General features: G+C 39.2%; 1 protein-coding gene across 5 annotated transcripts in view; it reads left to right on the forward strand.

Moving 5' to 3' along the window:
- Window positions 1-12,592, forward strand: part of mpp7b (MAGUK p55 scaffold protein 7b) — a 73,541-nt gene that overhangs the window by 18,384 nt on the left and 42,565 nt on the right. For all 5 annotated transcript variants that reach the window (XM_077198129.1, XM_077198037.1, XM_077198299.1 and 2 more), the window contains one exon: window positions 201-265. In XM_077198129.1, the coding sequence (XP_077054244.1) occupies window positions 201-265 (65 nt within the window). The remainder of the gene's footprint in view (window positions 1-200; window positions 266-12,592) is intronic.

The following is a 12,592-nucleotide window of genomic DNA, read 5'->3' on the forward strand; positions in this document are numbered from 1 at the left end:
GTATTTATTACTTTTAGACGTGCAGATCACGAATTCTATATCCATAACTTGTATTTTTTTTGTTTGTTTTTTGTGAAACTATGTTTTGACTATGCGAGATTGAACTGCATCTGACTTTAAATAGACAGCTTTACAATATTTATGAGAAATTAACTGGGGCTAACTGTGTTTTTAGCATAGTTTTAATGTTTTTCCTACAGGAGAGTTACTTTACAGAGGCCTGAAGTTCTGTTTCACCCACCCAGAGTGTCGAAGGCATTCGGCGGTAAGCTCAGAAATCACTGACATTTACTTGACAGAGCTGTATTAAAACAACATGCAGATAAAACATTATTTGAAAAATTTAAATGCTAAAAATATCCACTCTCTCTAGCCCTGTCCAAAATGGTGCATTTGATGTGCACTAGCAGACTTTAGCCCGGCAAGGCAGTAGGGTGTACCTTTAATTTGTACCCTCATTATGCAGTTTTTCTGAGCCTTCATTGAGAAATCATGTCAGATGTCTCATTAAGAGGAAAACTGCTAGAGCTTAGTGCATTGGGAAGTCCAATACATTTTTTATTCGCTTGACATGTGTTTCTAATAGGCTGAATATTAATTTGCGAGTGATATTTTTGCTGAGATCGCCACTGGCGACAATATAAATTTACATGTTGTGATTTTGCAGTAAAAAAAACCTCACTGAGTTACTCACTGAGAAAGAAAACGACGGAGTTGTGTCAATGAATGAACATCCAAAAGTCCAGAAAGGCAGTGTCTATTTCGTACACAGAAAGTAGCTAAACTCCAACAGCCATTCATAATCGCAGTAAGATTTGTACTTAAATGACACCTTTAATATGTCACTTTTGATGTGTTTTAACACTTTTGATTTTAGTAAACAATAAACACACTTTCAGCTTTCAAATTCTGTGTAAATTTTATCACAAAATACATGCAATAAATGTCGTTTTGGTGCTGTTTAATATGGCCTGAAAGATTGCTCAATCAGCAATTTGACCTTCGAAGGAGCTTGTATGAAACTGCTTAAGAACAATTATGTCACGTAATGTCAAATGTACCTCAGAAAGCCATTCAATACTTATAAACTCGTTAGTCAGCTAGACAAATAAATATAGAAAGGTGCATTTTGGTAAATATATCCCAGGGTTCCCACTCGTCATGGAAAACCTGGAAAATCGCTGATAAACTTCACAGTCATGGAAAACACATGGAAAATTAGAGAAAATGAAAACATTTCCTGGAAATTGTTGGTGTTCCTTGTTGTTGTCCTGGAAAATAATTTTTTTGAAAGTCCTTCAGTTTTTCTTTAGCAGAGAACAAAGAGATTATAACTGCCCAAAAACAATTAGTATATTGCTCAAACCTCACATACAATATAGCATACTAGCCGAGACACCTTCTTTAGATGTGACGTAATGACGCAGAGACATGCTCGAATTTCCTGTGGAAATCCACCAGTACCACTGGAATTAAAAACATTATTACAGTTTTGAATTGAGCTACTGCGAGCAGATAGTTTTGAACACTGGCTGGTTATCTACTTGCTCAAAAATGTATTTTGTATAATTTTTAACCCAAAAAAGTTACGGACTAAATAAAACATTCAAATCGTTCCAATATTTTTTGCTATATTGACACTGGTAACAAGAACAATTTGTCATAATGTATGATTAAGAGCTCATTTTAAAAAATGATTTTATAGTTAAGTCATGGCAATAAACTATAGACTTGTGTTTGCCACTGAATAAAAAATGAAAACAGTAATTGCAACTTTTTATCTCACAGTTTTTTATTATTATTTAAAGGGCTTAAACACAAAAGGCAGCAGCACAGAAGACATTTTTAAATATTAAAAATAAAAGGATTCCTCTCTGGAGAAGTGTTCAGTTTTTTTGCTTGCAAATTAGGTAATGTAAATAGCGAATCCGCCATGGCGCGAGCGCAACTGGCTTTTAAAGGGAATGGGAGATGAGACTCTGATTGGTTTATTGCACGTTATGCCTAAAACACACCCATTACTCATTAAGAGAATAGGTACAACCCTTGCGCCGAGAGCGCCGACCATTTTACCTGATGTTAAACTAGCAAAAGTGGATTCAGAAGTGAACCTGCGCTTTAGACCATGCTCTTAGATCGTTAAAATAGGGCCTCATATCTTGCAATTCTGACTTTATATCTTGCAGTTGCGAGTTTATATCACAATTATGTAAACTCGCAATTGCAAGAAAAAAAGTCAGAATTGCTAAATAAAAAGTCACAATTACCTTTTTTTTAATTCTGTGGCGATAACAAGCTTTCATAGTCATAATCTATGATTAAGAGCTCATATTAAAAACTGATTTTAAGTCATGATAATAAACTGTACGCCTTTTAAAGACTTAGGCTGAATTCGAAATCACCCCCTCAACCCTCATTCACTATTCCCTATATTTGTCCACTAATACTGTTCACTTGAAGGAGTGAATGAAAACGAGTGAGTGAATTTGGACGGCTGTTGAGCGTATATCGGTTGTACACTCGTTATTGCAGTGCAATGTGGGATTGAATGAGTGCACTCAGTAACGTCCACTATGGTTTCAGACAGCACTACAAAATGGCTGTCCCCTCAAATAGCGCCCTATCTGAGGGTATATGGGGTGATTTCGGATTCAGGATTAGAGAGCAATATATCACTTTAGCACGTGATCCTTGTCTTTGATTCCCGCCATAGTAAAATTGAAAATGTCCTGGGAAAGTCCTGGAAAATGATCGCTGAAGAAGACTGGGAACCCTGTATCCACTAAATCACATAATCCTGATATTTTTATTTAACCTGTTGTCTACATGAGAAAGAATGGAAGGAGCTATCGCCCATATAATTGCATTTGAAGAGCTGCCTTTCACCAAATTTACCTCTCAGATACTAATGAAGAAAAATAGACTGGGTGTGTGCAAGACATACAACAACTCTTGTATTTTATTCTACCATTCTCTATCTCTGCTTAACTCTGCAGTCGACTGACATGATGTGGACTTACCATCCTTTCTCATGTGTCACCATTTTCTGGATTGTCTGGATTGTTTTATCGTCATTGTTCCACTCAACGACTTCGCTGTTTGTGTATTCATCGACCGAACTTCACCGGCTGCGGTGCTACTCTGCCGAGCCTCTCCCTTCTACCCCTATCAGGATATTGTTCATCGCCCCCGTCCGAAATACATCCATCGCGGGTCTTGTCGGGGTTTTAGGTACGATGGCTTGAAGGGCCCTATTTTAACGATCTGAAACACAAGTGTCAAACGCAAAACGCAAGTAACTTTGACGGCGGATCTCGGGCACTGTTGCTATTATACCGGCGTGATAAATTACTCTTGCTCCCAATGCAAATCTAAAATGGGTTGGTATGAAGTAGATAAATTACTCATAAGTGTGGTTTGGGCGTAACGGGAAATAAGCCAATCAGAGCGTCATCTCACATTCCCTTTAAAAGCAGGCGCATTTGTTCCTTGGCGGTAGAGACCTGCGCGGGACGGATTTTTCCCGCCCGCTCCCGCAAGATTTTGTCCTGCTCCCGCAAAAATATGTTATTTTCTCCCGCTCCCGCCCACAAAATCCCGCGGGTAAACGTATAAGTAGTTTTTTTTAAAAATACATTGCATATTCTGTTTGCTACTCTGTTATTTTTTCTTTCTTGCTCCCTTGTTGAATATAAATTTTAAAAAAAGAAACGGAAAATAAACAAATGTTTCGTTTTATTTTTGTTTAATTCAATGGATGAACATGAAGTTAGAACATAGAAATACAGTAAAAAAAAAAGTAAGAAATGTAAATAAATAAAAATATACCATAATAATGATAGTATAGCCTAATAAATTATATAATAATAATAAACCTGGATTTCTTGACACTTTCGACTGACTTGCCGTAAACGTCAGGGAAGTTTGGCCTTTCAAAACGGTGCACACATGACGCTTCAGACCTGAAGTTCCAGACTTGTGCCCGCTGTATGTGAGTATTTTGCAGCATTTGTCACAGCTCGCAAAAGGAAGGTGCTTTCCATCGCTGTCGCATACTACTGAAAAACATTTCCAAATCTCAGATTATCCTTTGTTTGGTTTTGTAGTTTTGCATGTTCCTTTCTTTAATAACGAACTAATATCTGTAGCACTGAACGATCCACCTGAGTCATGCGGTGCAGACATTTTGCCTCTGTGTGGTAGGCTTGGCTGTTCTGCGCCTAAGAACCACGCGAGAGTTAGCTTCCGACCTTGTGCCTGTAAATCGTTTTTATTTTAGTTATACTTGTTTCTTATGCATTAGATAAATAACGGTTTATTTGTTTCTAGTTATTTTATTTTGTTCTATATTTCCCGCAAATAATTTTATTTTCCCGCAACCCGCACACAATAATATCTTGCCGCCCGCACCCGCATTCACCCATCAAATATTGTCCCGCGCCGCACTCGGTTGCGCTGGGTCCCGCGGGTCCCGTGGTAATCCCGTGGGAGTGCAGGTCTCTACTTGGCGGATTGCTATTATGATGGCGGATTTGCCAGGCGCACGCCAGGAGCGGTTCACAGCAGAGGAGACTGACGTTCTCGTCAGGGCCGTAAAAGACAGAGAAGTGACATTGTATGGGGATGGGAGAAACCCACCCAAATTTGCTTCGGTTAAACAGGCGTGTAATAATTTGGGTAAATGTTTAAGCTAGATTTATGCCTATTTTTTCACATCTTCATGGACACCACAATGATTTTCCTCGTTTGGTAATATTTTTCCTTGTAATTATGTATGGTTTGCAAAAATGGGAACCGCTGCGTCTGTGTAAATGAGAGAAACAAAGTGTATGCACACGCTACATTATGGCCAAGCAAGCGCCCTTAAAATAGCATCTGAATAACGCGCCACTGACTTTAGACTAGGTTTTTCATGGTCTGTGGCGGAATTGTTTTCTTAAACTGCAAAATAGCACCAGGGAACGTTTGCGCTGGAACACGCCTCTTCTTTTTCGCTGAACCGCCCCCGGGACCGCAAGTTCTTTCCCTAATTTACCGATGCGTGTCTGTGGAAGTCTGCTGTGCGTCGGGTGCAAAATAGGAATGATACATGCATCGGTGTACAAAGTCAATTGCGCTGGGTGCAAGATAGGGCCCGAAGGCTATAAGATCATTCTGGACCTCGGCTCCCCGAGCAGCAAGGAAAACACGACGGACTGTTGACCAGAGCGTGCTAACTAACGTATCCAGATCGACCAGCTCTTCGCTCGGTGGAAATGAGCTCAAAGTTGGACTTCTCAACATCCATTCACTTTCCAACAAGGGTCTCCTCATCAGCGACATTATCGACAATCATAAGTTGAGACCTGGCAGCAAGAAAATGACTTCCTAGAGTTGAATAACGGATGTCCTCCTGGGTTTGCTTACATTTCACAATCTGTATCGACATGGGGGAGGTCTCGTGATACTTCACAACACAATCTATAAAGCATTTCTGCTGTCTGTACAAATGTATGCTTCCTTTGAATCTGCTGCTTTACTTATCAGCAGTCCAACACCTACAGTATTAGCTGTTATTTATCGGGCACCGAAATACTGTAATACATTCATAAATTAATTTTGTGCATTTTTAACCTATCTGTGTACCTTATCACCCAATCTTATTATTCTGGGTGATTTTAACATTCATGTGGATACTGCCAATAACCCACTCACAAGGGATTTCAATTCTTGCTTAGACAGTTTTGGTCTTCAGCAATATATGGACTTTCCAACTCACTCTAAAGGCCACACTCTGGACCTTGTCTGCTGTTCAGGTGCTACACCTCTGGACTGTACTGCAGATGTAATACCCATATCTGATCATACATTGCTTTCTTTTAGTGCTAATGTTACACTCTCTAAATCCAAACAAAATCGCATAATGACATTTCAGAATATAAAAAAGATTGACCCCTCAGTTTTGACTGCTGCGATTACTGATCTTCCACTCAGTGACCATCTCACTTCTCGTGACATTTTGGTTTCCTTTTAAAACTTTGAACTACAGCAGCTCCTTGACACTCTTGCACCTCTTAAAACTCGGACTGTATCATTCACTCACTCTGTGCCGTGGTTTACTCCTGAACTTCGACAGCTCAAAATCAGAGGCCGGCGATTGGAACGCCTTTATAAACGAACTGGACTTATGATACATAGAGAGCTGTATAGTGAACATGTTTGTCTTTATAAAGATGCTCTTTATGCTGCCAAATTTTTTTTTTATTCACATTTAATTGAGTCTTGAGATGGTAATACTAAAGCACTGTTCTCAACTGTAAACCGTATTCTGAAACCTTCTGACACACGGGGAGCACACCTGTACTGCACTGCTCATAAATGTATGTCTTTCTTCAATGACAAAATAACTACCATCACCAACAATTGGCCTCTTTGGCTGCCCCTTACTGTAGTCCGCCACACAGTGTCTCAATTAATTTTCCCCTCTCCTTCCTCTCTTCTTTCCACTTTGCCTTCCGAAGAAGACATTTCTCAGATAATTTACAAATCTAATTCTTCCACGTGTTTACTTGATCCTACACCAACTCATTTAGTAAAGGCCAATTTTCCTTCTCTTTCTTTTCTTATAACTCATGTTATTCATATAAGTGTCTCTTACCTCCGGCATTGTTCCATCATCTTTGAAAATGCTGCCATAACTCCAGTTCTTAAGAAACTTGGTGCAGACCCTAACAATCTAGATAATTTCCGTCCCATCTCAAATCTTCCATTTATTAAAAAAAATCTTGAAAAAGCAGTGGCAGCTCAGGTCCATGCTCACCTTAGTAATAATAACTTGTATGAGTGTTTTCAGTCAGGATTTCGTACTAAGCATAGCACAGAAACTGCCCTAGTGAGAGTAACGTCTCACTTACGTATGAAACCCTCGTTCCCTGAGTAGGGAACGGAGACGTTCCGTCGTGACGATGAATGGGGTTTTGCTTAGAAAGCCCATCGACTTCGAGTATTACAAAACGAGCCAATGGAAAAGAAATGCCATGGGTCTGCGGAATTTGCATGGCGCAACTCTGCCCCACCTCGTGGGTTTAAAAGGAGGCAACATGCAGATATGTTTCTTCGCTGAGGAGCCAAGACTGAACTCAGTGGAAGTGGCAAGAAGACGGAACGTCTCCATTCCCTTCTCAGTGAACGAGGGTTACATACGTAACCGAGACGTTCCCTTTCGTTGTCACTACGAGTTCCGTTGTGACGACAAATGGGGGTTCCAGTCTAATCAAGCCACCTTCACAGCTGTCTTCCAGTGTCCTGCGTAAGTAAGAGCTCCCTGTCGTGAGACTGGCAGGACGAAGGACTCCTACTTAACACAGGAATACCAAGGTACACTGGGAGCATAACTCATATCTCAGAGGAAATAAGCAAATAATGCCAACCTAAGGGGGGTGGGGGGCTTAGAGAATACACATATGACCCGGAGGGGGATGCATATGGAGAACACTGGGGTGTCCAGTCCGCAGGGTGGAATAGTGAAAACTAATGCCATGCTTCCTAATAATATCTCCTAAGGGTAGCATGTACAGAGTGAACAGCAACGGTTCTAGGACTGAACCGTGTGGTACGCCAAACTGAACTTTTGATCGATAAGACATCTCTTCATTTACTGCTACAAACTGATAACGGTCAGATAAGTATGATTTAAACAATGGTAATGCAATTCCACTAATGCCAACATAATTTTCCAGTCTTGAAAACAACACAACGTAAAAAAGTCCAGGCCTGGTCCTCTCTGGTCCTTCACTGTCGTCGTTCCTCCTTTTATGCTCCCTGAGCTCCTCCTTGAGAGACTCGCTCCGTTCTCACAGCTCTCGGCCCCAGTCATGCCGGCCGCAGCATCTGGTGGTAAGGACAGACGAGGCGAGAGAAAAGCAGAAGGAAGCATGAGGAGGCGGGAACCGGTGAACGTTCAAAACTTTAGTATCAAATTAACACAAAACGAAAGTAGAATTGGCAGCTCCTCGCGTACAATTGCCGCACACACATAAACTAAACATAATGTAAAGTCCAGGCCTGGTCCTCTCTCGTCCTTCACTGTCATTGCTTTTCCTCTTATACTTCAGTAGCTCCTCTGTGAGATACGAGGCCGTTGCAGCACGCAGGTGACGCTCATTATCAATCAACACCGCGCCATTCTTTTGCGGCTCTCGACCTTGCTCTGCTTGCCACAGTTAACTTTCTACTAACCCGAACCCTAACAGTTAGTTGACATGTATTTCCAAATTTATTAGAGTTAGTTGATGTGTAGTTGCAAAGTTACGTATAGTAGAATGTCTAAAGTGACCTATCGAAATAAAGGGGAAACTAAATTAAATAAGTCATCAAACACAATAAATAGCCTATAAGCCTAGCATGTGTTGTTTATTTTTGAGCTCTTGCTGGATGAAATATATAAACAAAGAACAGACTCAACATCCTTTACATTGTGTTAGACTAGAGAGTGATGTAGAAATGATTGTGGAAATGGAGTGATGTCACACTTAAGATCACTAGAAAGACTGGTGGTGTTAGTCAGAGATGAGAGCGTGTCTAAGGGTGCCAGGCATCTTCCTGGAGCTGCTCCCTGGAGACGTGAGCTGAATAAATGACCTGATAAAATCTGAGAAACTGCTGTTCCTCAGATTCACAGTGGTTCTGCCGGACATATTAAAAAATGTTTTACTATGTGTGAACACATTCATACAGAGCTACGGAAAGATTGCAGACACCCCGTTCAGAACAATCTTAGTCCATCTTGTATTGCTTAAGACATCAGGATGGACTAAGTAAAGATGATGATGAGTTGGAAGACATGAAAGTCAGGAAACATGACACTTCTCCAGATTTGGAATAAAAACCATAGTAAAAAACTATTGTCTACTAACTACACACAGAATCTCAAAGCTGTTCTTTCAGTTTTATTGTTATATTATTGAATATTATTTTACAGTAAGGCAATAAATATAATTTGACAAAAATATTAATAAATACATTATATTTATGTAGTAATATAATAATATTTTTCGAATTATCTTTTGATGTGTATTTTGTCGATATTTAATTAGTATACATTGGTTAAATGTATTACTATAAATTAGTCTAAACATAGAAAGGGGTCACTGGTGACCTCCTGCATGTGTTAACAGGATGTTTTATTAAAGGGATAGTTCACCCAAAAATGAAATGAAATGATCTCATAATTTACTCACCCTCACGCCCAAGGTGTGTTTTTCTTTCAGCAAAAATCAATCGGAGTTATATAAACAAAAAATCTCCTGGCTCTTCCAACCTTTATAATGGGAGTGAGTAGAGCCTGAGATTTTAAAGCCCAAAAAAGCTCATCCATCCATCAAAAGTAATCCATACAGCTCCAGGTAATAAGGGCCTTCTGAAGCGAAGCAATGCAGTTTTGTAAAAAAAATAATAATATTTTTGATGCAAATATTTTATTTTTGATGCAAATTTTGCATTTTTGATGAGTCTAGTTCCGTCGGAAGAGTGAACTATGAATATGCATGATGTATTGACAAACGCGGAAGCACAGAGGATAGAGCAAAACAAAACAAAACAAAACACCGGTCACGAATTAGAAGTCTAAAAATTAGGATTTCGATATAAGAGAAGAGAAGCTTGAGTTTGTTGCCCAGCTATATACTTTCACCTAAGCTTATGTTAATTTTACATCCTACGTCATACGTCAGGTCAGAAATCACTCGTCCGCCTGAACTAGACTCGCGCACGGCTGTTATATATATAAAACCCATGAATATTAATATTTCCATTAATGTTATTCAAATGAAATTCAGTTGCATCTAAAAATCTTTCCTTAAAATTTGCACAGGCAAACTCCCGGTAGCTATTGAACTATTTTATAAAATGCTGCATTTGTTATTACAGCTTGGCTCTATAAACAAGTATGACATCAAGGAATGAGTAATGCAGGTAATGAGTAATACCTGAACATTATATCGGAGCTAGATCAAAACTCAATATGCGGACACTCTCCTCAGTTCAGTGAGAGTCACAGTGATGCTGTCCACCCAAAAAATGCAGTTGTCATTGTGCAAAGTCTTCATTTAGCTGCTGTAAAAATAGTTGAGGGAATTAAAAGCGGGGTGGAAAAGGGAGAAGCCAATAGTTGGATCTGGAACAGTTTGATTTCATCTTGAAAAGCCATTGTAGGTCTGTTCAAAGCAACAGCCGTCCCAATAAAAGTTCCATCTGTGGTTTAGATGCGAGGAGAGTGACAGCTGCTCAGCGACTCCGAGTCCTCACATGGCGATGATCGACGAGGTCACTTTACGGCCTCCCCTATAACACACTCAAACACCGAGCTTGGGTCGGAGCAGAAGGTTACCAAAATGCCACATGTTAAACTCAAGACAGAACCAGCATTTTTACTGGCTCTGTAAAAGCATGAAACACATCATTCCCCAATGAACCGCAGGTGAGGACATGGTTTGGACATGTTGAGCTTGGTCACAAAAAATGGCATTTACTATTCCGAAAATCCACTCTGGCCACAGCATGATGGACATTTGAACTGAAGGTCCATGTCTTGACCCTTGGTTCCCATAGCATTGTGGCTTCTAAAGACGATGACACACACAGACTGTGAGCTTTGGATTGATGGTACTCACCTTGTCTCTTTTGAGAAGTAAAAGCATGTAGGTTCTCTTCCAAAATAATTTCATTTTCCTTTCTTTTTTCAATTTATTGTACATCCATCAAAAAACCCTTGTCATCTCGTTGTTTACATCCGAAAGCCACCAAATGAAAGAGTAGAGATGAGGAGAGCTGTTTAGAGTTTTTAAAGGAATGCCCTCTGTGATGTTCCTATAATCTCATGTAGTATGAACTTTGATTAACCCTAAAAGCTGCAATGTGAAACAAAGCAATAGGTAAATTATTATTATATTATATTACATTATATTTTATTTTTAGGGGCAGATTTATCTGAAATATATTATAATATAATGTAATATAAAACTAACTAACTAAATATTTTTTTAAAACCTGCTTAAGCTTATTGGACCCCATTTGCTCTTTCTCCTGGAAGTTGTATCTAGTCAGCCAGTCGATTAGAGCTGACCAGTGACCTAACTGTGAGGGTGCCGTATAACTCTACGACCATGATGGTACAAATTGATACAGTAAGATTGATTAATGAAGTGCTAAGCCTTTTGATATATTTAAGTGGAACTTCTTTCTTTGACAAACAGCTATGTCGGTGTAATCTCAGAATGAAAATGTATTTCCTCAACATCAGAAACTCCTACAGATTGTCAAAATCTATTTTTTTCTAAAAACTATTTCTTAGTTGTGAGTGCAACTTCTGATCAACTCTCTCTCCCTTTCTCCCTCTTGCCCTCTCACTCACACTGAACAGACAACATGGAAGGTAATTTTTCATCCTTTTCAGCACATAATCACATAACCGTAACCCAACTCTAATTTGCTGGTATTTTTGTCTTTGTTTACATCATGTGTAAAAAACAGTAACATTGCAAATTACCCCTTTCTTTCACCACTTCTTGATTAAGGGTTGCCCTGACTTCATTTCACATTTATCATTATTTGATTAGAGTGCACTTTTGTCCTTTTTCTCTACACCCTGCTTTCACTCTATGACCAGAGGATGTGGATTATGGGGCGTTAAGTGGCATACATATAGGTGAGTATTTATTTTTCTGAATGGTAACTGTAGCTCCATACACTGTTTAGAACATCAATGCTCAGAAATGTTGACGCAGTATGACACGTCAAGTCACCTTTAGTTTATTTATATAGTGCTTTATACAATATAGATGGTTTCAAAGCAGCTTTACAGGGATCATCAGGAAAATAATCATTCAATGATGCAAGCAGACTTCAATTCTGCTGTACAGCAGCTCTAAAAAGACAACAGTGAACAATCATTATTCAGTTGTCATTAAGTCTTTTCAGTGTTTATTCAGTTCGGTTCAATAAATAGAGCTTGAGTGATCGAATGGAATTCAAGCGTAGTTCAGGCAGACCACTGATCGCTTAACAATATCAGCTGACGCTCAGCTGATTTGTTACTCCACCTACTCTAATCAACTATAGTATTTAAGCTCATTCAACGAATGCTCCGCAGTCTGTCGCACAGACATTTACACCCACCTCCATCCCTTCACCTCCTAGCATCTTCATAATAGAGCAGTGGATTCTATATAGAAACTCTATGTACGTAATCATTGCATCTCCTTCTGTAAACATATGCTAAGAAACATTTGTTTATTAAAAGGCTTGGGGGATTTGTGTCTCAAGGATGTATCTCAAGCTGTCTATTATGGCAGCTCGAGCACCTTAGAGCCAAAGCCTCTCGCCAAATTTAAAGATTGTCGATAAATTTCATTATCAAAGTGGTCCTGACTGAACTATGTAAAGTTCATCAATATGATAAGCTACTTGCTTATTAGCATCGATATTACTAGGATATTGGCCGTTTATTAGTACTTATAAAGCACATATTAATGCCTTATTCTTATTCTGCATGAACAGATTCTACATCCCTTAATGTTTAATGTTTGTTGTATAAAACCTGAAGTTTTATTACTTA

This window comes from Siphateles boraxobius, unplaced genomic scaffold (assembly GCF_051911475.1).
Source record: "Siphateles boraxobius isolate OS27281-9 unplaced genomic scaffold, OSU_SipBor_1 1, whole genome shotgun sequence".
Lineage (NCBI taxonomy): Eukaryota > Metazoa > Chordata > Actinopteri > Cypriniformes > Leuciscidae > Siphateles > Siphateles boraxobius.